Source organism: Rhinatrema bivittatum, chromosome 10 (genome assembly GCF_901001135.1).
Source record: "Rhinatrema bivittatum chromosome 10, aRhiBiv1.1, whole genome shotgun sequence".
NCBI classification, from domain to species: domain Eukaryota; kingdom Metazoa; phylum Chordata; class Amphibia; order Gymnophiona; family Rhinatrematidae; genus Rhinatrema; species Rhinatrema bivittatum.
Window position 1 is genome coordinate 124945838 of NC_042624.1, and position 21163 is coordinate 124967000.

At 42.3% G+C, this 21163-nt stretch overlaps 1 protein-coding gene across 1 annotated transcript in view; it reads right to left on the minus strand.

Moving 5' to 3' along the window:
• The window catches only part of ST3GAL3 (ST3 beta-galactoside alpha-2,3-sialyltransferase 3), a 278797-nt gene that overhangs the window by 167360 nt on the left and 90274 nt on the right, over nucleotides 1-21163 (minus strand). The window contains 1 exon segment of the mRNA XM_029617491.1: nucleotides 656-751. Within this exon segment, the coding sequence (XP_029473351.1) occupies nucleotides 656-751 (96 nt within the window).

Genomic DNA, 21163 nt, shown 5'->3' on the forward strand with positions numbered 1-21163 from the left:
AAAAAGTGTTTTTGTATTTTTTGTGTACTTGTAACATGTTGTATAATTGATATGCATTTCACACTTTATATGATAAATATATTAACATGTGTATAACAATATATTTATATTGTTTATGTTATTCCCTCTTATATTGCTTTGTAATTACACTTTTCAGAAACCCATCACATGTAGCCTCTCTCCTTCTCATCCCACTCTCTTCAGAAACCCTATTTCCTCCTTTCTATCCTACTGTAATCAGAAAGTTAGTATGTGTGCCCTCTCTCCTGCAGGATAAACATCCCCACTGCAATACCATGTAGGTCCAAGAGAAGTCTGCCCTGGTGCCAGCACATGGCAAAGCAGCAATCTGAGCCTATATGCACAGGGCATGGATCTCCTTGTTAGAGAACAGCTCTTCCAAATGATATATGCAAAAGAAAGGTATGAAATAGAGTGAAAAACCATTCCAATTCTATAGTGTTATCCCCAAGGAGCATTACTACTAAATGCTAGAGAGTATCATGAAGAAATAAGAAGGAAGAATAGAATCTTGCATTTCTTAAAAATAATTCATAGCAGCTATTTTAACCAGGGAAGTTCTCAGCATCTTCTGCAACAGCCCTCAGAAGGCAAACTTTTCTACAAATTTTTTTATTTTAGAACTGAAACCCACCTGATAACGACCTCATAATCATCAATTTTTGAGCCCAGAGATTTGTTTGCAAGAACTCCTCCATTTCCAACAATAACACAGCGTCGGCAACTGAGGCTACAAGGGAACAAAAGAGCATGTTACAGCTGAACGCTCATGGGCATATACTCAGTCTGAGCATACAGAAATACATTATTAGCAGTATCTGAAACCACCCAGCCTTCAGCCAGCTTAAAGGTCACGATGATTTTAGTCAGATAAAAAGTAGGCTGATTTGTATGGAAAAAGCACCTACAGTACGTGAAGTGCCAAAAAGCAGAATATAAAAGTCAGATAAATAAATAAAATAAAAAAGGTGCTGATCTCTGCAACACTGCTCAATAGGAAATCTGTGCTTACTGCTGCAAAGGTCCCCACAGACTGCATCAATGCAGCAGTTTTCAAAATTGCCCCAGTATGTTTCCTGTCATGACATGAATGTCACATCGCATATAGACAATCCTAGTCTGGGGCACTGTATGGTGCTGCAGGTCAGTATCTTATGTTTGTGGAGTATCTCGCCCAAATTCATCTTCAAGGAGGCCTTTAAGTGCTCCCCCATGTCTGTGAGCATCAGGGTCACGGACAAATCTTTCAAAGCCATTCAAAGAACTCAAGGGGCCTATCAGATAAGGCCTGCCTCACTTGCAAGTATTGAGCATGGCCATTTGGGTTAATATCAAAGCCTCTAGCCCCTCCTCTCCCCATAATCAGACCATGATCCTTCCAGGTCCTTATATCAGGGGAGAATGTGTGGCTCGAAAGCTCATCTCCTGGGATTGATAACAAAAAGGGCCCCTTCGAACGCAACAAACAAATTGGTGAATACCATGACACTTGTACCTTTATATAATCCTGCCCCTCTCCATGAAGTGCACGATATACCAAGGATACAATCTTGAATACCATGACACTTGTACCTTTATATAATCCTGCCCCTCTCCATGACGTGCACGATATACCAAGGATACAATCTTGAATACCATGACACTTGTACCTTTATATAATCCTGCCCCTCTCCATGAAGTGCATGATATACCAAGGATAAAATCTTGAATTTAACTCTTTGAGTGACAGGGAGCCAACACAGGCACCTCAGCACTGGAGTAATGTGGTCCCTGTCAGCAACTGAGCAGCCGCGTTCAGCACAAATTGCAATGCTCTTAGATGACGCTTAGGCAAACCAATGTATAAGGCATTGCAATAATCCAAAGTGGAAAAGACAAATGCCTGAATTGTCACCTTGTCTAAAATATATTTCAAGTATCGTAAATTACGAGGCTTGAGAAATTCAGCCCATACAACTGCAAGCAACTATTTCCTAAAAGAAAAAGCTAAATCCATCACTAACCCAAGACTCTTAAGTGAGGACAGGCTTGGAATCATCAATAATTACCTGCACTGGAACACTCTTTGTAGGGCCCCTTGAGATATAAAAAATCTCAGTCTTCCTCACATTCAACAGTAAATGCTTTGGGCTCATCCACTTCCTCACTATGCGGTGAGGCAGGAGATAAATGTTTGTTTAATGTATCGCCCACCAGCGACTGTTCTGTTGTACTGTAAACCAGTGTGATCTGTATTTCATACAGGAATGTCGGTATATAAGAATTCAAAATAAATAAATAAATAAATAAATAAATAAATAACAAAGGAAGCATTGCCAGTTCAATGATATCCACCTGCTCCTTCTCTAAAGACAACCAGGAAACAATTGTATCACAAATCCAGTTCTGCAAGCAAACCAATCTGGCTGCCTAATAATAAACTTGAAGGTTAGGCAGGGCCATTCCCCCCTGGCTGATCTTAATTTGGGCTGTTCTTGCAAATCTGAAAAAACTTTGTGCTGGGATTGTACAGGGAACATGTTGAAAAAGCTACACTAATTTGGGCAAAATGTTTGTTTTTAACAAGCTAATTCTATCCGCAAAAGTGATGGGAAGCTTACCCCACTTTTGGACATGTTGCTTAATTTTCCCCAACAATTCCCCAACATTTCTAGAATATAGATTACAGAAATCCCTAGGAAAGTAAATACTAAGTAGGTAAAACCATCATGCACTTTCCAAAATGCAGCAAGTCACTCCGAAATAGGCACTTTAGGGTCAAATGGTAAATTTCCAACTTCTCAGTATTGACTTTATAACCTGAAAGTGCCCTATACTGATCTATTAAAGCCAACAGGTGTGGTCCAGATATAGATGATGCCTATAAATAAATGAGAACATCATCAGTTTACAAAGATATCTTTTGCTCTTGCCTACCCAATTGGAGACCACTAATGTTGGCGTTCTGTCTTAGAGCAGCAGCAAAGGGTTCTACAGCTAGATCAAACAGCAAAGGAGATAGAGGGCAGCCCTGACGAATACCTTCAACAATGTCAGTAAAAGGGGACAAAGAGTCATTTATCAACATCTGAGCCTGGGGTCGCTCATACATAGCTCTAATCCAGCTCTTAAATCTCTCTAGCCCACCAGCATGCACCAATACCCAAAAAAGAAAATTCAAGTACAGCCTATCAAAGGCTTTTTCGGCACCTAGAGATAGTATTATAGCTGGCTTACCTCCCTATTTGGCTATATGCAGTATATTGAACAGTCTTCAGGTGTCAGTGGTTGACACTCTCCCTTTAACAAAATCTGTTTGATCGCTCTGTATAAGACTTGGCAAAATCAGTTCAAGCCTCAACTGCAAAACCTTTGTTAACATTTTTAGATCAGAATTAAGTAAGAATACGGGCCAGTAGGACCCACACTCACAAGCATCTTTTCCTTGTTTATGTATTTATTTATTTAAAACCATTTCTATACCACTTTCTCCATGGATTGTTCAATGCAGTTTACAAGATTTGTAAGATTAATTACCACGTCTGCCAATGTACCGAACCTAGATCCCCCTTCTCCTGCCTTTTGAAACAAGGAAAATAAAGGCACCATCTCTGGAAGACATTTCTTATAAGCCTTAATATGAAACCCATCCGGGCCTGGACATTTTTTTATTAGGGAGTTTCTCAATGGCTTCTTGAATTTCCAACATAAATATAAAGGCATCCAATACTGCTATTTGAGCATCCTGCAGTTAAGGTAACCCCAAGCCCGTCAAGAAATAATCAAAGACAACCGGTGAAGGAGCATCATATAGATCAGAGAATTATTGAATAAATAAGCACTCAGTTTGTTTCAGGTCAGCTGTCTTTTCACCTTTTGACATCATAAGTTCCAGAATATGAGATCTACCAGCTCTACATTTAACCATTCTGGCCAAAAAGGCACTAGGTTTATCCCCGAAGTTTAGTGTACTTACGCGCCCAGCTGATTCTACCAATCTCCAGTGTTCGGAGCTCTTTTCTCCAGCAACTTACAGGTGCGCTTAGAGCAATCTTTCTTATGTTGATTCTCCAAATCCCTGATTTTCCCCATCAGAATTTCTGCGCTAAGCTGTGCATTTTCTGAATGTGACTCGCAAAACTGATAATCTTACCATGCAAAAAGGCCTTAAAAGCTCCCATCACAGGATAGGCAAATAATCCTTCTCCTGAGAGATTCTTTGGTACACTCCACCTTACCAATTCATTGACACAGAATCCACAGGTGGGACACTTTGCCTATAAGAAATGTAGTGTTTGCCCTCTATCATTTAATGGGGACACTGTAGTTTTACCTAATAGATGCCCTTTCAAACTGCGGTGTTTATCGTCTTGTGATTCTAGTGGCATTATTTATTTGATATGGTGCCCCTGTTTTCTATGTTATATTGGTAAAACTACCCGTAAATTGAAAACACGTACAGAGGAGCATTTAAGTTGTATAACATGTAGTAGACATGAGGCTCCCTTAGTGTCCCACTGAAAGGAGGCAGGCCATGGGGCTGAGGATCTTAGGTTTGTAGTTTTGAACAATCTTTCCCTCCACATGAGAGGAGGTAATTTTAATAGATCCTTAATATGCAAAGAACAATGATTTATTTTCCAATTGGGCACTGTTGCCCCTGATGGTCTTAATCGTGAGGTGGAATGGGATGCTTTCCTGCAAATGGTATATTTAGGCACTCTTAGATATTTAAAAGCTTCGGTTTTTAAGATTACTATTTAGAAAGATATTTGTTAATATGAGTTTTTTTGCCTCAACCTCATATATAAGGATATACTGGTCAGTGGGGTGTTGTATCCTTAAAAATTGAAAAGAAAAGGGTTAAATGCATTTTTAACCATTGTAGTTAATGATAAAAATTATCAAACCTTTTTTGATTTTTTGAGTGCTAGTGAGGTATTAAGGATGAGTGAGCGCTAGAAAGGGATGTTTCAGGATAAGGTCTATGATCGTGACTGGGTGTCTGTCAAACTATTGGGGGAGGGGTTTAAACGTGAGCACGCTCATGCTCATATGAACAGGTGTTTGCTGAGCTGGCTTGAGGAACTAGACGTGGTGGGTCCATTATCTATGTGTTGTCAGGTCTGTTTTTTGGTCCCCTTTACTTATTATTTTATATTTTGTTTTTAGAGTCGTAATTACATTCCCCTGATGCAGGTGGCAGGTGCTGCCAAAATGCTGCAGTGCTGGGTGTGCTGACATTTGTGACAAGCGCTGGTGTTATTCTGCCGGTAGTACCCCTGATGGGGTACTACCTGATCCTTGGAAAAAATTACAATAGTCATCGGGTTGGCCTGTGTCTGCCCGGCGAGCTAATGTGAAGTTTATCAAGTCTCGTCTACTTATTTAGATGCAGAATAGAGACATTATTGGATAACGTGGTGTGAGCGGGTTACAGCATTGTGAGCTGCTGCCGATCTGAATGTACCACTTCGTTTCTGTATGAACAGCCGGAGCTGCAAGTGGGCTGCTGTCACACCAAGCGTGCATTTTCATTCGTGCATGAACCGCTGAAGTTATTAGCGGGCTTGAGTTGATCTATACCAACCTGTTGAACCAGGCATTGATGAAGAGACTTTTCTTTGCCTCTGTTATGTTTGCTTAAGGATGACTTTTTCCATCAATGGACAATTAGATTCAAATTTCATTTTTGCATTTTTGAATCCAGGAGCTTTGGGTAGAACATTGAGCTTTTTTAACTTTTTTTCTTTTTTGTGTGCTTTTTGTGAAAATGTTTTTAAGGTTTTCTGGTTCAACTTTTTCCCCCTTTTTTTCTTTTGTTTGCATTGTCCTGTGTTTGTTTATGTGTATATGTTATGGGGTGGATATAGGGGTAGATTTTACAAATTTACCCACACGCGTACTTTTGTTCGCGCACCAGGCGCAAACAAGAGTACACGGGATTTTAATAGATACGCGTGTAGCCGCGCGTATCTGTTAAAATCCGGGATCGGCACGCACAAGACTGTGCAAAATCGGCAGCCTGCGCGCGCCGAGCCGCGCAGGCGGCCTCAGAGGGAACTTTCCTGCCGCCTCCCCCCCAGCCCTATCTAAACCCCCCCTACCTTTATTCCAGAAGTTACGCCTGATCGAGGCAGGCATAACTCGCGCGCGCGAGCCGGCTGCAGCACGCCATGTTCCGGCCCGGAGGCCCCGGCCACGCCCCCCGGAGACGTGCCGCCACGACACGCCGCCCCCCCCCCCCCCCATGAAAGCCCCGGGGCTTGCAAGATAGGCTCTGTGCGCATAGGGGGGGTTTGGGGTAGGTTTTCGGGGGTTACGCGTGTAACCCTTTGAAAATCTACCCCATAGGGTTTATAGTATTTTGTGTGGTATATTTAGAATACGGACATAATCTATAATATATTGGGCTTGGCAGTGTGTCCGTCAGTGCTCGCGCGTGTTCCCCAGCCCGCCGATAGATGGCGCAGGTGGCTCCCTGACCGCCTTGGAGGCTCAAACACGCCGTACAGCGGCCGTGTCACACCACCAGCTACAAGAGGTACTCCTGGGGGAATTCTGTGCTACTGTGGAATGCAGATTTTGCGCAGATTTCCTCCCTCGCCAGAAGACTATTCAAAACTGGAAGGACAGCGGCCATCGTGGGACAGGCAGAAAATAGCAGAGGAGAACCCGGCATGCCGCGAACAGAGCACGTCCCGCGGCACACGCTCCGTTCGCGGCAAAGATGAAGACGCGGGCGCGCAGATTGCGGCACACGGGGGCCTTCCCTTTTCACCGCGAACGGCGCACCGGGCTTTCATCTTCGCCGCGAACGGAGTGTGTGCCGCGGGACGTGCTCCGTTCGTGGCATGCCGGGGTCTCAGCTGCTATTTTCTGTTCAAGGCGAAAATGGAAGGCCCCCGTGTGCCACGAACGGTGCGCCGGGCCTTCATCTTCGCCGTGAACAGCACGGGTCCCGCGGCATGCCTGTGAGAGAGAATGTGTGTCGGGGAGGGTGGGAGAGAGCAGGAGGTGAGAGAGAGAGCCTGGGGGGGGGGGGGGGGAATGCCAGTAAGAGAGAATGTGTGTGTGAGGGGGGGTGACAGACAGCATGGTTGGTAAGAGGGGGGTGGGGAGGGTGTCAGAGAGCATAGGACGTAAGAAAGGGTGGGTGGGGGGATGCTTGAGTGTGGGTTTCAGAGAGGGAGCCTATATGAGGGGATGTGTGTGTGTGCGAGAGAGTAAGGGAGCCTGTAAGAGGGTGTGTGGATGTGGAAGGGACACTCTTACAGTGAATTTCTAGGGAAATTCTGCTCAAAATATTTAAAATTCTGCAACTTTAAGCCATAACTTTTCTCTTTAATAATTTAAAATGTAATTACTTAAGAGCATATATGCCAATAAAAAGGCTCACCGCCTGGGCGTAGAACGGGTACAGTTGCTAGTATTGTATGTATGTAGACTGTGGACCTGTAGAGTGTGTGTGTTGAGGGGTTTCTGAGAAAATCTTATAGACTCTGTCCTTGGCAAGAGAGCTTTTGTCTACATATTTAAATAAAGTTTTTTTGCACATAATACATAATTGTTTTTATTAGTGAGCATATCCTGAGGTCTGCCCCTTTTTGTCTATTGGGTTATTATTGAGAGGCTGGTATGGCGGTGTTTGCTCTTCTGAGTTTCAACAAGATCTTTGCAACAAGAGCAATTGGAAGATACGCATACAGCAGACAGTGGCCCCAATCTAGGACAAAGGAACCTGAGGCTAGTTTGCCTTGAGTCCCCTTCCTGGAGCAGAAGAGCGGGACCTTTCTTTCAGCATATATACAAACAGATCTACCACGGGTGTGCCCCACTTGTAGAGTATCTGGTTTGCTACCCCTCTGGCCAGAGACCATTCGTGGAGCTCCAAGACTTGACTCAGCCTGTCTGCTAGGACATTCTCCTTGATTGTCAGATATGTGGCTCTGAGAGATGGCCCAGTCTCACATCTGGACATTTTCCTAACACATGAGGTATGATCCTATTCCTCCCTGCTTGTCCTGAGCTGACCAAAGGCTCTGGGTGTAGAGCCCCATTACATGGGCTCCCCTTCCCAGGATGGACACACCCATGTTAGGACAATTTGAACTTGAGGAATTTGGAAGGGTATATTCCTGGTCAGATGGTAATGGATCAGCCACCAGGACAGAGAGCCCTTCAGAGGTTGGGTGATTCAGATGTGGTCCCGAAGATCCTGAGTGGCCTGATCCCACTGTTATCTGAGGGTCCACTGGGGTCTTTTCACGTGAAGTCATGGCAAGGAAATAACATGGACTGTTAATATTATGAGGCCCAAAAACCTCAACATGTCCCATGATGATGCCTGCTGATTCGTCTGTATCCCCTCCACTGCAGATATTAATGTTACAATCCTCTCCTGTGGAAGGAACATGCTTGCATGAGTCTTAGCAATCCTCCTATAAATTCCAATTAAGTTTAAATCATTTTCATTAAAATGCTCAACAAAAACAAGTAAACAAACTCAAAATGACATTGAATATACTGGGTGCACTGGTGAGTCCTGTCCAATACCCCCTATACCGAAGATCAAAGTCCCCCTAAACCGAACCCTCCCACTTCTCCCCCTCCCCTATCTCACTGTCAACTGGCATATACTCAACCTAAGTATCTGGACTGGTATCCAAAACATTAAGAATTTTACTGCGTGCCTTATGCGGCAATGATTGCAGATGTAAGTTCCATTCTAGTAAAAATACTTTCCTTTTCCGAAACAAATCAACTTTCTCAACCTGCCTTAGGGGATGTAGCTGATTCCTCTACTGGATTATTGTCGGCAGATCTTCTTGCAAGCAACACTGCAAAATAACTTTCTTTGCCAGCAACAAGGCTTTATGGAGCCAAAGTCAAATACCGCTGACCAACCGCAAAACCCCTCAAATTGTCAAAAAGAAGCTCTGTGGTCTGAAAAGGAAGCTGTATCTGTGTTACCTGTCGAATATATAAAATAACTTTCCTCCCAAACCCAGCAATATATGAATATTCCCAAAACGGATGCCCTATTGTTCCTGGAGCCAATTTACATTTAATGCCCATCTCAGAGGTAGTAATCTTCATTTTACAAGACAACCTCTGTGAGATGAAAAACCTAAATTACAAATTTCTATTGCACATTACAAGTAATAGACATATTCATCTAAAACATTGCGCATACTGCTCATTTGCACACTGGCACTCAAGTTCATGCATGCAACTTTGTAGAGTTGCCCCACACTCTCTTAAACTTTTAGCCCCATCAATTTATGATACAAAAATGATATCGTATGGCAATCTGGATCCTCTACATCAAATATATCAGAGAGGAATTCCTTGTTCTCATGTGTCCAATTGTTCATTCCTAGAGATTGTATGTAGTGTCACATTTGCAAATGGGCAAAGAAATGTGTGCATCTCTTGGAAAGTTTTAATATGTCCCGCCTCAATTAAAAATGGTGAAATTACCCATAACCCCTGCTCCACCCAATTGCTAAAAATCTGAGACTGGGAACCAGGCAAAAAAGTATTGTTACCCACCAATGGCAAGAATTGGGAAATAGATGAGTTTGGATGAAGTAGAGAACACATATCTCCATGTTAGAAATTCCACTTAAAATGATGCACTCAAGTGATACTTTGATTTATTAACTACCCTAAGGGTAGCTAAACACAGCTTTACGAGTACACGTTCCACAAAGAAACCTCTGCTCAGCAAACAAAGCACTACTAACAATCCCTTCAGTAAAGTCAGCAAAATTAACCCAAGTGAGAGAAAGGGCTTTATCATTGGCTGGGCCCATACTATGGAACACGATGCCCCCCAAACTCAGATTACAGAATAATCTCAAAACGTTTAGGAAAAATCTAAAACCATGGCTCTTTAAAAAAGCCTTCACTAAAGAGTGTGGAGGGTAGAGAATGAAAGTACAGGGTAATGCAGATGAGAATGAATTACTCAATCCTACATTTAAGAAGTAATATCTCAAAGCGATAGCAACGCAATAATATACCTGGACTTGACCAACATTACTCAAATAATGATTTTGTTTATGAAATTGTAACCGAACATTTTTGGCACCTGTTAGAAAGTACGATATCCTACATTTACTTACCTTAGTCTATGTGCCTATTTGTAAACCGTTGCGATGGAATATAACTTAGCGACGGTATAGAAAAGTTTTTAAATAAAATAAATACATTTTATAAACTTGCACGCACACACACATGGACCCCTGATTTTATAACATGCATGTGCTGGTGCACACATGTCGGCGCGCGCAAGGAGGTGTACAATTGAGCAACTTGCGCATGCCAACCCATGCCCTCCCAGGCCACTCCAATTTAGGATCGGCCTGGGAGGGAACTTCCCTACCCCCTAATCCAACCTTCCTACCCCTTCCCCTAACCTACACCCCCCAGCCCTAACCTAGCCCCCTCCTCCCAAATTTTTAACTTACTGCTTGCGCCTGCCTCGAGGCAGGTGCAGGTTGCACGCACCGGCACATGATCCCCCGGCACTTGGCAAATGGCCGCCGTGCCGGGGGCTTCTAGTCCCGCCCCCTCCCCTTTCTTGAAGCCCCGGGACTTACACGCGTCCTGGGGCTTTACGCGTGTGGCTGGGCCCTTTAAAATAGGCCCGGCGAGTGTAGGAACATTTCCTTTCAAGATTTTATGTCTTGCAAACATTTTTTGAAAATTAATAAATAGAGAATTAAAAAAATATAGATATTGCATTGTTCCTGTAGTACTTCTTTGATTAGCTTCTTCCTCCTCCTGTGTGGCCCTATTGACAGTTTCTGTGATTCAGAAGATTCAGAACCAATGTCAGGAAGTATTTCTTCACGGAGAGGGTGGTGGACGCCTGGAATGCCCTTCCGGAGGATGTGGTGAAGACCAGAACTGTGAAGGACTTCAAAGGGGCGTGGGATAAACACTGTGGATCCATAAAGTCAAGAGGCCGCCAATGAAGAGTGGGTGACTCGCCAGAATGACGGCTACTGCCTGGACACAATACCCTTATTCAATAAACATACACATGCTTACTGTGACTCCAACATCGCTCTAAGCTTCAACAGCAAGAGGAAATGTGGAAAAATGGATTTACACTCACAAAGAGGGGAGTAGCTGGCTTGTTACGGCGGTTACTACCCCAAACCAAATAAGCCTGATGCTTCACCTTCAATGCATATACAGCATAGTTCTCTGCTTCAACGGCAGGGGAGAAGAAAAAAGGATTCGCACTCACAAAGTGGGGAGTAGCTGGCTTGTTACGGCGGTTACTACCCCAAACCAATTGTGTCCGATACTTCACTTTCGATGCATATCCAGCATGGCTCTCTGCTTCAACAGCATGGGAGAAGACTGATACATCACGCATTTCCAGCATAGCTCCCTGCTTCAACAGCAGGGGAGAAGAAAAACAACCAATAAGGACTGTATAACATAGTCTGGGTAAAACAAATAAGCATGGGTGTAGCTTGCTTATTGCGGCGGTTACTACCCCTACTACCCCTAACTAATCAAGCTAGATATTTCAATGGTGGGGGTGGAAGGGAAATAGAACCAAGAGCTAAGAGAAACAGATAAGTATGAGAGAAAAAAACGTGTGAGGCTTGCTGGGCAGACTGGATGGGCCGTTTGGTCTTCTTCTGCCGTCATTTCTATGTTTCTATGTTAATCTATTTCTTCGATGGATAACTTCTAATGTTTACAAGACATAAAATCTTGAAAGGAAATAGAGCTTAGTTACAAGTAATGGTTAAAGAAACAATATACAATATTCATTAAGTATATTATAAGAAGCTCCCGTTAAGTCCACAATCAGGATCCACCAGATGACTAAAGGAAATAATGTCATACTAATTTAAGGAAAATAAAGATATTTATATGGCTAAGCAACCGCGGATTTTAATTTAAAGACAGACATCAGCCTCCAATTGGAGAATCAGGAGGAGCAGTCTCAGCACCTATGATATGAGGCAAATGTATATCACATAAAAATGTAGAGAGTTGAGAGGGAACAAAAAATATATATCTTAAATCCTTATATCTAACTATGCATTTGCAAGGAAATGTTAATACAAATGTTCCTCCTATCTGCAAAACTTTCAAATGCATTAAGAGAAACTGGCGTCTTTTCTTCTGAGTTTGACGAGCTACATCGGAGTAGATTCTAACTTTCATTTGAAGAAAAGGATGCCAACGGTACTTGAAAAAGAGGCGAAGAACCCATTCCCAGTCTGCTTCAAAGACAAAAGTAGCCACCATATTAGCAGTTTGAGCTAGATCTGTATCTGATGTTTCTAATATGATGGAAATATCCAAATTAGGAGTCAGAATATTCATTCCTTGTTTAACTTGTTCTTGACTCTTATATGGCGGCAGATAGTAAATCTTAGAGGTGGGAGGAACAACTTCTTCAGGAATTTGGAAATGTTCAACCAAGTTTAGGAAAATTTACAAATCGCAGATTTCTACTGCGAGTTATATTTTCTAAATTTTCAATCTTAAATTGTAATAAAGAATTTTCTTTAATCCAATGTTCTTGCACATTAGCAACCTGTTGGAGCTCTTGCTGAACCTTTACTACGTCTTCCTGAGTTTTCTTTTTAAACTGTTCCAGTTTAAAGATTGTATTCTCTATCAGATTAACTCTTTTATTTATTTATTTATTTATTTGTATTTTTCTATACCGGCATTCACGGAGTTCGTATCATGTCGGTTTACATAACACAAGGGGTGAGAAATACATTATAACGTAAATAACTAATAACATAAGAGTATACATTAAAAAGTAAAACAAGTGCATGGAAGAAAAAAGTTACAATAAAACGGGGGTCTTTGTATTATAGGGTTCACTTGTTGAGAGATAGAACTTCCTAAGTTAGTTATAGCATCCCAGATATTTTCCAAAGTAATATTTAAAGGTCTTACCAGCATTGGAATTACAATCTCTCTCAAAGGAATATGTATATTATCCTGAGAAAGTTCCTCCAGCATCTCAAACTCTCCAGCAGGTTGACCGGCGAGGCCATCAACAGGGCTACCAACGGCTCCGTCCCCAGAAGTTTTAGCATCCTCTGTCCCCGCTTCAGCAAAAGGGTATTCCACAGCAGCTGGAATCCCAGCTGACAGGTGATTGCGATCTCTGGAAATAGCCAGGTTTGCCAGAGGCTGTCTGTCAATCGGGGAAAGGGATGTTAAGGAGTCCAAAGATAGGGCAGCAAAAGCCGTTTCAGCCCCTATCTCCAAGGATGATTCTCCCGTTTTTACCATCTGCAATACGTGTGTGTCCATCGGCCCTGAATGTAAGGGTTCCAGAGGAGCTGCGGGGTTAGCTCTTTCCTTCGCCCGTCATTTGCGTGCTGAATGCAGCATCGCAACAGGAAGAAAAAGTTCAAAGGTAGAGTCGAAATGGAGCCGCACTCTCGCCTTCCGCTCAGCCGGCGCCATCTTGAGCGGGTCCACACCATGCAATGATTTTTAAGGAATTACAACAGACTATTTTGCAGAAGATGACAGATCTCCAAAAAGAAGTCACTAAGGGGGTCATTTATCAAAGGCTTATCGCACGCGATACGGCCGTATCGCGTGTGATAAGCCTCTATCGCATGCAAAAAGGGCCTTTTCGCATGCGATATCATGCAAATTAGGGGGAGGGGAGGAGTCGGCGGTGTCTTCGCTGCTGGCGATAATGTTACTAACATTATCATCGGCAGTAGTGTGCCAAATAGCACCACCTTTCACGGTGGTGCTATTCGGTGCGAAAGCCGGCAGCGAAGACATCACAGTGGTGCGAAGGTTGCGGGCTTTTGCAGGCCCGCCCCCCGTTTTTGCTGGATTCATCATTCTGCGATGAATGATGAATCCAGGCATAAGTTGGGCGAAAGAGTGAACAAAACAATGGAGGATACTGAAGAAACAGGCTGTCTATCCAAGAGTGCGTGTGAATCCTTCACACTAAAGACTGATGACACTGAGAACCATAACTGGAGGAATAATATTCAGATCAAAGGAGTTCCAGAGGCTCTTGAAGATGATACTATAGGTTTTGCACAGAGACATCTGGCTCAACTACTGCAATTAAAATAAAAAGAACAGACAACAACTGCTATAGTTCACAAATAACGAGCCCAGAGAAAAAGATCAGAATGCCCTAGGGATAATGCTGCATGCATTTATAAGTTATATATTTATGTTTTTACATCCTGTTGTTCTGTGAACACACGGAACAGTTTATTAAAAACATATAAATATAATCCAATAAAATAACTTCTCACATAGAAACATAAACAAATATAAAACATCAACAGAACAAAATCAAACACAATAACATAGTAAATGATGGCAGATAAAGTTCAAAATAGTCCATCCAGTCTGCCCAGTGCTGTTTAGGGTTGCAAGTGTTGCTCTATGGGGGTTACCCCAATGCTTTTCTGGGAGCCCAAACCAGTTACACTACTACTATTTGTGGACTAAATTGCCGCTCCATGCAGGTTACCATTACAATCCTCTGGCTCCCACTGCTTTTTAAAATTCCATTACTATTTTTGTCTCCACCACTTCCTCCAGAAGGACATTCTAGGCATCCATCACCCTCTCTGTTAAAAAATACTTCTTGACGTTGTTTGAGTCTGAGGTCTTGTCAGATGGATCTAATCAACTTCTTTGACTGGGTGACCAGAGAGTTAAAAACATAAGACGTGCCATGCTGACCAAGGTCCATCGAGCCTAGCATTCCGTCTCAGACAGTGGCCAGTCTGGGTCACAGGTGTCAGGCAGATTCCCTAAAATTGATCTCTCTCTTGTTTCTCTATTTTTAAAACATATACATGTAAAACAATATATTATGTATGCATAATAGCCCCAATTTATAAGGATAGGAAGGTATTTTGAAGGATGCGCGTATGCTGTTTTGAAAATTCTTGTATGCATACTTGAAAAGCTCCAGTTTGCCAATACCTCCGCCAGTTCACCCAGTCTGTCTCCAGCTAGCACTTCACCCTGAACCCCATCTAGCTTACCTGAGCCTTCTACATCAGAGAAGTCCGATTTCACTTCTGTGACTCAATTAGCAGGTGTAAAAGTGGATGAATAAGTTTGGCAATGTATACACGTATCTCTCTTACAAAACAGCAACTACCACGTATACTTCTGAACCCTGGACCACCCCTCTTCTCCCCGGTAAAATGTATGCATAGTCTCAATGTTATAAAATAGTATATATGCACGTACATGCATGAACCCCCTTTGAAAATTCATTCCACACCATCTGATGATCACTGATCCTCAAGTAGATATCTACCTGGATATTAGCTACAATGTTTCCATTTGTACCAGCTCCAGTATCATCTCTTCCCTTTTGGGTTCCATCAACATTTGTCTGAGAAGAAAACCCTAAAGGGAGTCCAGGATCTCTCTCCTTATGACTAAGTCCATCGACAGCTGAAATCACCCAATCTTTCTCAACCTTTGAATGTCTCTCCAGTTCCTCCACCTGAGTTGGAGGATTGTAGACCACCATTGCTCCTTTCCAGTACAGCCCATAGAACTTCCTCCTTATCCCACATTCCCCTCATTTCTTTATGTTTTAGGTTCATCTTTATTAAAATGTGTTAATTGTTTATGCTATAGCCCTAAGCAATGTACACTTACATAATCCAAATAAAATCAAACACCAAGCTCATTTTTAGCAGCCTCCTGTAACTCATGAATAGAATGACAGAGTCTAGATATGCCTCTAGAGGATTACCCATGAGCCTGTCTAAATAAAAAGGCTTTCAGCTTAGATTTAAATGTCTTAGAACATTCCATGAGGCACAGGGTTTCTGGAAGGGATTGCCATAGACTTGGCGCTGCAATTGAAAAGACACTTTCTCTCATTTCAGCAAGATGGCACATCCAGAAGACCTTTCTGAGATGATCTTAAAGACTGCATAGGATGATATATACGCAGCAAAGAATTTGTCCTAGACAAGGAATCAAACATTACTAATTTGTGGATCATAGGTGCAAGTTTATATTTATTTTATTTTATTTATTTATCGAGTTTTATATACAGTCGTTCGGTTTTACCATCACAACGAATGGCCAATGAAGACCCAACAACACAGCAGTAATACGCTCACATTGGCTTGTTCCTGAAATCAGCCATGCAGCTGAAGTTTGCAGCAACTGTAATGCCCTCAAAGAGGAGGCAAGAAGACCTGAGCAATCACATCATTACAATAGTCTAGTAGTGACAGTAATAATGTCTGTACCACAGCATGAAAATCTGTTGCTTGACATGATTTTTAACATAAAAAACTGCTCTACCTCCTTTTCTAAAAACCTTATGTTAGGGCCCCGCAGTCCGGGAAACCCACCTGGGGAGTGGCACGGGACTGCAAGGCAGGGCTTGAGACAAGACAAGGGCTGGTCTTCCGCCTAGCCAGCCCCTTCCTCTGCAGGTTGAGCCCTTGGGTTCTGGGGGCCAGTAGGTCTCTGCAGTGGCAGTACATCAAAGTGGTGAGTCCACACAGGCAAGGCTTGGCAGGCAGGACAAGGCAAGGCTGGATACTAGGCAGGACCTGGAACTAGACAAGACAAGGATGAGACAAGGCAAGGACAAGACTCTGGTACAAGCAGGACTGAACAGGATACTGGAACAGACAGGGCAAGATCAACAAGGCAAACTAGGGCAGGACTTAGTCAAGGCAGACAAGGGAAACTAAGAACACAAAAGCCTGAAGGCTGGAACAGACAGAATTGGCCCGAAGGCTTCAAGGCAGGATACAAGAGAGAATAGGCCCGAGGGCCACAAGGCAAGGCAAGGCAGAAGGCCCGAAGGCCACAAGACAAGGCAAAGCAAGGGTCAAGTTACAGTGCCAGAAGTGACACCAAGAGAAGACAAGGTGAGAATGTCAAGGCAGGTTTACATAGAGCTGGGCTTGGGTGTGCAAGGGCAGTGAGGAAGAACTTGGCAAGACTAATGATGAGACATACTGAGGGCCTCTGCTGGTGGGTAGGCATTATGAAAGTAGGATAAAGCAGGCAAACTCCTAACACTTTAGCCTTCCTAAACAGATTATAATCCGATCTGGAGCTCTCTATGATAGATTCACCTCCACCAGCTGTTTCTTCTTTGGTTACTTATACTCCATACATCATAGCTACTCACTTCTTTTTTTATTTACATGATTTTCAAAAGGTACAACGCAAATCAGTGTAAGAAATTACAAATCCAAATTAAGAAAATATTTCACAAAAATCTAAACAAAAAAATCACATTGCTTTGGTCTGTAACTAGACCACATTATGAAGGGGGAACTAAGAAGAAAATGCAAAGAAAACAAAACAGGAAAAAAAAATCCCATGACCAAGCCTGAAACAAAAAGAATGAATTTCTCCACAGACTAGGTTCTAGCTCCTTGAGAACTATCAATGAATTATACTACGAAGTTTCAAAAATTCCACCAGAGACTGAGATCTGCCTCCAAGAATGATTATATAGAGCAGGAAAGAGAGAAGAAAATTTGGAAGGGGGTATTGGCTCTAGTTACCTTTGTAACTCTAATGGGTCACTAGACGGCACACTAGCTTTATATGTGCAAAGTTTAAAAGTTGGGCTATACTTTACAATGGAGAGATTTCTGGCCTGGGAAAGTTCAGGAAAAAGACTCTGGTAGGAAGGGCTACTGTGGGAGTAGAAAAGGTGAACATTTTAGCCTATGAGATAAGATGTGGGGCCAAGGACAGTGCAGGTAGGCCTGTACCTGTAGTGTGAGTGGCAGTGTTACTGTATGAGTGGAGCAGTATAAGAGGGTTTCATGTGTGGAAGGAGCCATGCCAGAAGCAGCAGATACCTTCCCTTGAGTTGGACAGCTTGCAGGAGTGGTGACTTAGTGAAAGGAGAGATGAGTTGTGGATTACAAGCTTGGTAGCGAGAGAGGAGATCCCTCTAAAAGTTCCCATCAGCTTTTAGGAGGAGAGAGTGATATTGCAGAAGTTGGGTTTGCAGAGTGGATAAAGGAGAAGCTTGGAGTTTGGGATCTGGACACAGGCCGGCTGGATCTGGGTGAAAGGTGCCAGGTTGCTTATTACACTGCAGAGCTCAGGACTGGCATTTGCTATTTGCTAATTTCATGGAGTTCTCCCTGGTCCTTCTATTATCTGAGAGAGTAAATAACCGATTCACATTAACTTGTTCAAGTCCTTTCATGATTTTGTAGATTCTATCATATCCACCCTCAATCATCTCTTCTCCAAGCTGAAAAGTCCTAACCTCTTCAGCCTTTCCTCATAGGGGAGCCATTCCATGCCCCGTATCATTTTGGTCGCCCTTCTCTGTACCTTCTCCATCGCAACTATATCTTTTTTGAGATGCAGCGACCAGAATTGTACACAGTATTCAAGATGCGGTCTCACCATGGAGCGATACAGAGGCATTATGACATCCATCGTTTTATTCACCATTCCCTTCCTAATAATTCCTAACATTCTGTTTGCTTTTTTGATCGACATAGCTCACTGAGCCGATGATTTCAATGTGATATCCACTATGATGCCTAGATCTCTTGGAGCTGCTGCTGGTGTGTGAGGACTGAATTTTGGGAACTGTTTCTGATTTCTGTGGAGGGAAGAGATACACCAGGGACTCCCCAAGTGTCCCAGAAGAGAGAGACTTTGCAGAGGGAGAAGTTGTGGTGAGAGACTGTGGGAACGAGAGTTAGAGCCGCAGAGATTCTGGGGAACAGTAAAGAAAAGGTAAAGTTAACAGCTGGAGAGAGGAAGCTATTGGACTGTGATATTTTGTCATCGGAGCAAGATAGCAAGTGAAGTGAATATGGAAATGGACTGTGATTTGAATCAGAGATTTTTTCTACTGCTGTTTTTGGTATGTCTTAAAATAAATGTTTCCATTTTTGGGGCACAAATTAAGTGTGGAGATTGGAATTTTTGAGACTATATAATACCTTACTCTATGCAAAATAGTCAAATGCTCCCCAGGGCTGGGAAGGTGGTGTTACTCCAGGGACTCCTCTAAAGCAGGAATATGCATGCCTAGCTCATGGATTTTCATTGTGGCTATCCTGAAAACCTGAATGGCTAGGCTCCTACACAGGCCACTATCCTGGTGTCCTTTGGTTCAGAATGGGACAAGCATTTGGTGCTTGTCGTTTCCTTCTGTGGTCAGAAATTGAGGGTGTCCCCAGATGTGGCTTCTGGCTCCTCCAGTGGTGAGAATGAGTCCTGGTGCTCAGTACTATTTTTTCTCAGATCTTCACATTTAAAATCTTTTTCCACTCATAGAAAGAGACAGCCCATCATTACAGTACAGCCTTTTATTATTTCAAACAAGGCCCAATTTATCTAAAACTTTTCTGCACCAGGTTACCATGAACAAGTAAGAAAAGCTAATGTTCTAATAAATGGTTCATTTGAAGGAGCAGAAACTGAAATCTTTAATGATATTTCTAAGCTTGCTCTCAGCAAAAGAAAGGAAATGAAAATGTGTTCACTGCATTAAGAACACAGGAAAATATTTGCTGTTTATTCTTCAGTGAGAGGCAGGTATGGACCTAGAGAAGCGGGCCACAGAAAATGACTCCCAGTCTTACGGGTTTTGCTTCAGGGTTCCAGGATACTGTTAGTGAGCGGTTTAGATTAGAATTTGCACATGGATGGCTTGATTTACTCAGCTTTTTCCCCACAGTCCTGGAATGGAAGAAAAGCCTTAGGAAATCAGATCCTTAATTTAAGTGTGGATGAGGACTACTGAATTTAAATTGAATTTAAAGCCGTGAGACCAAAGAGGAAGACAGGTTTAGCTTTGGAGGATTTGTTTGGAAAATAATTATTTGTATTCATTTATTTAAAAGGATTTGTTACCCGTGCCCTCTAAAGTTCAGGGTGGGTTACAATAGATAACGTTCACAATAATAGGGTTTCTATTTCAGGTTTTAAATAATAAATACTGATAAAACATCTTTGATGCAAAAAAAGGCGTTTATTGGAGAAATAGCAGATAGACACCATTTTCCCCTAGTACTCGCTCACCTCTCCCCATCCCATTTACATTTCTTAAAATTTATGAATCGCTTAACACTAAAAATAAGTCTAGGCGATGAACAAGGATACATACATGAAACTTATAATAAAAATAGCAAAATAACTAAAAAAACAATATAAAATAGAAGCACAATAAACAATAAATTATATTAAAAAACAATTAGATAAAAACAAATTAAAATTAACAGATAAAAATAAAAATCATAATACATTAAAAATAGGCTGCCTTAAACAAAAAGGTCTTTAAAAGCTCTCTAAAGCTTTTAACCGAATCACACTGATATAACTCCCCTCTCTTTTTCTGCACTCATGACTCCTGAGCTGTCTGTAAATAGAGAGAGAGCAAATAATCTTTTAGATGTAAAGGAGAAGTTTAAATTTGTTTTCTAATAGGTGACTGTGTCATTCTAGGGGCAATAATCAGGCTGTTTGGGAAGTACATATTCAAAGTGAAACTACCCACAGAGACAGCCAATACCACAGATAATTCAGAACCTGAGAATTTTGCACCTCATATCTATCTACTGGCTTCACCCTCCCCTGACCTAAATCCTACTCCTTTACAGCCCAGGTACAAGTACCCAGGGCTTTACCTTTCAGCCTCCAGTTTTAACATGCTGAGTCAGGCCCTGCATCCTGTCTCTGGCAGATCCCATGGAGTGACTTATTTTCTGTTACTCACTCTCAGGGAGAGCTATGGCTTTCTTTACTCTCTTTGGCTAATAATGTATTATGGACTTTTCCTCCAGGAACTTGCCCAGACCTCTTTTAAACCCCCACTATGCTATTTGCCTTGATCACATCCTCTGGCAATGAGTTCCAGTGCTTAATTGTGCATTGATTGAAAAAGAGTGTTCTTCAATTTATTTTAAATGTGCTACTTGCTAATTTCTAGGGATGTGAATCGTGTCCTCGATCGTCTTAACGATCGATTTCGGCTGGGAGGGGGAGGGAATCGTATTGTTGCCGTTTGGGGGGGTAAAATATCGTGAAAAATCATGAAAAATCGCAAAACCGGCACATTAAAACCCCCTAAAACCCACCCCCGACCCTTTAAATTAAATCCCCCACCCTCCTGAACCCCCCCCAAATGACT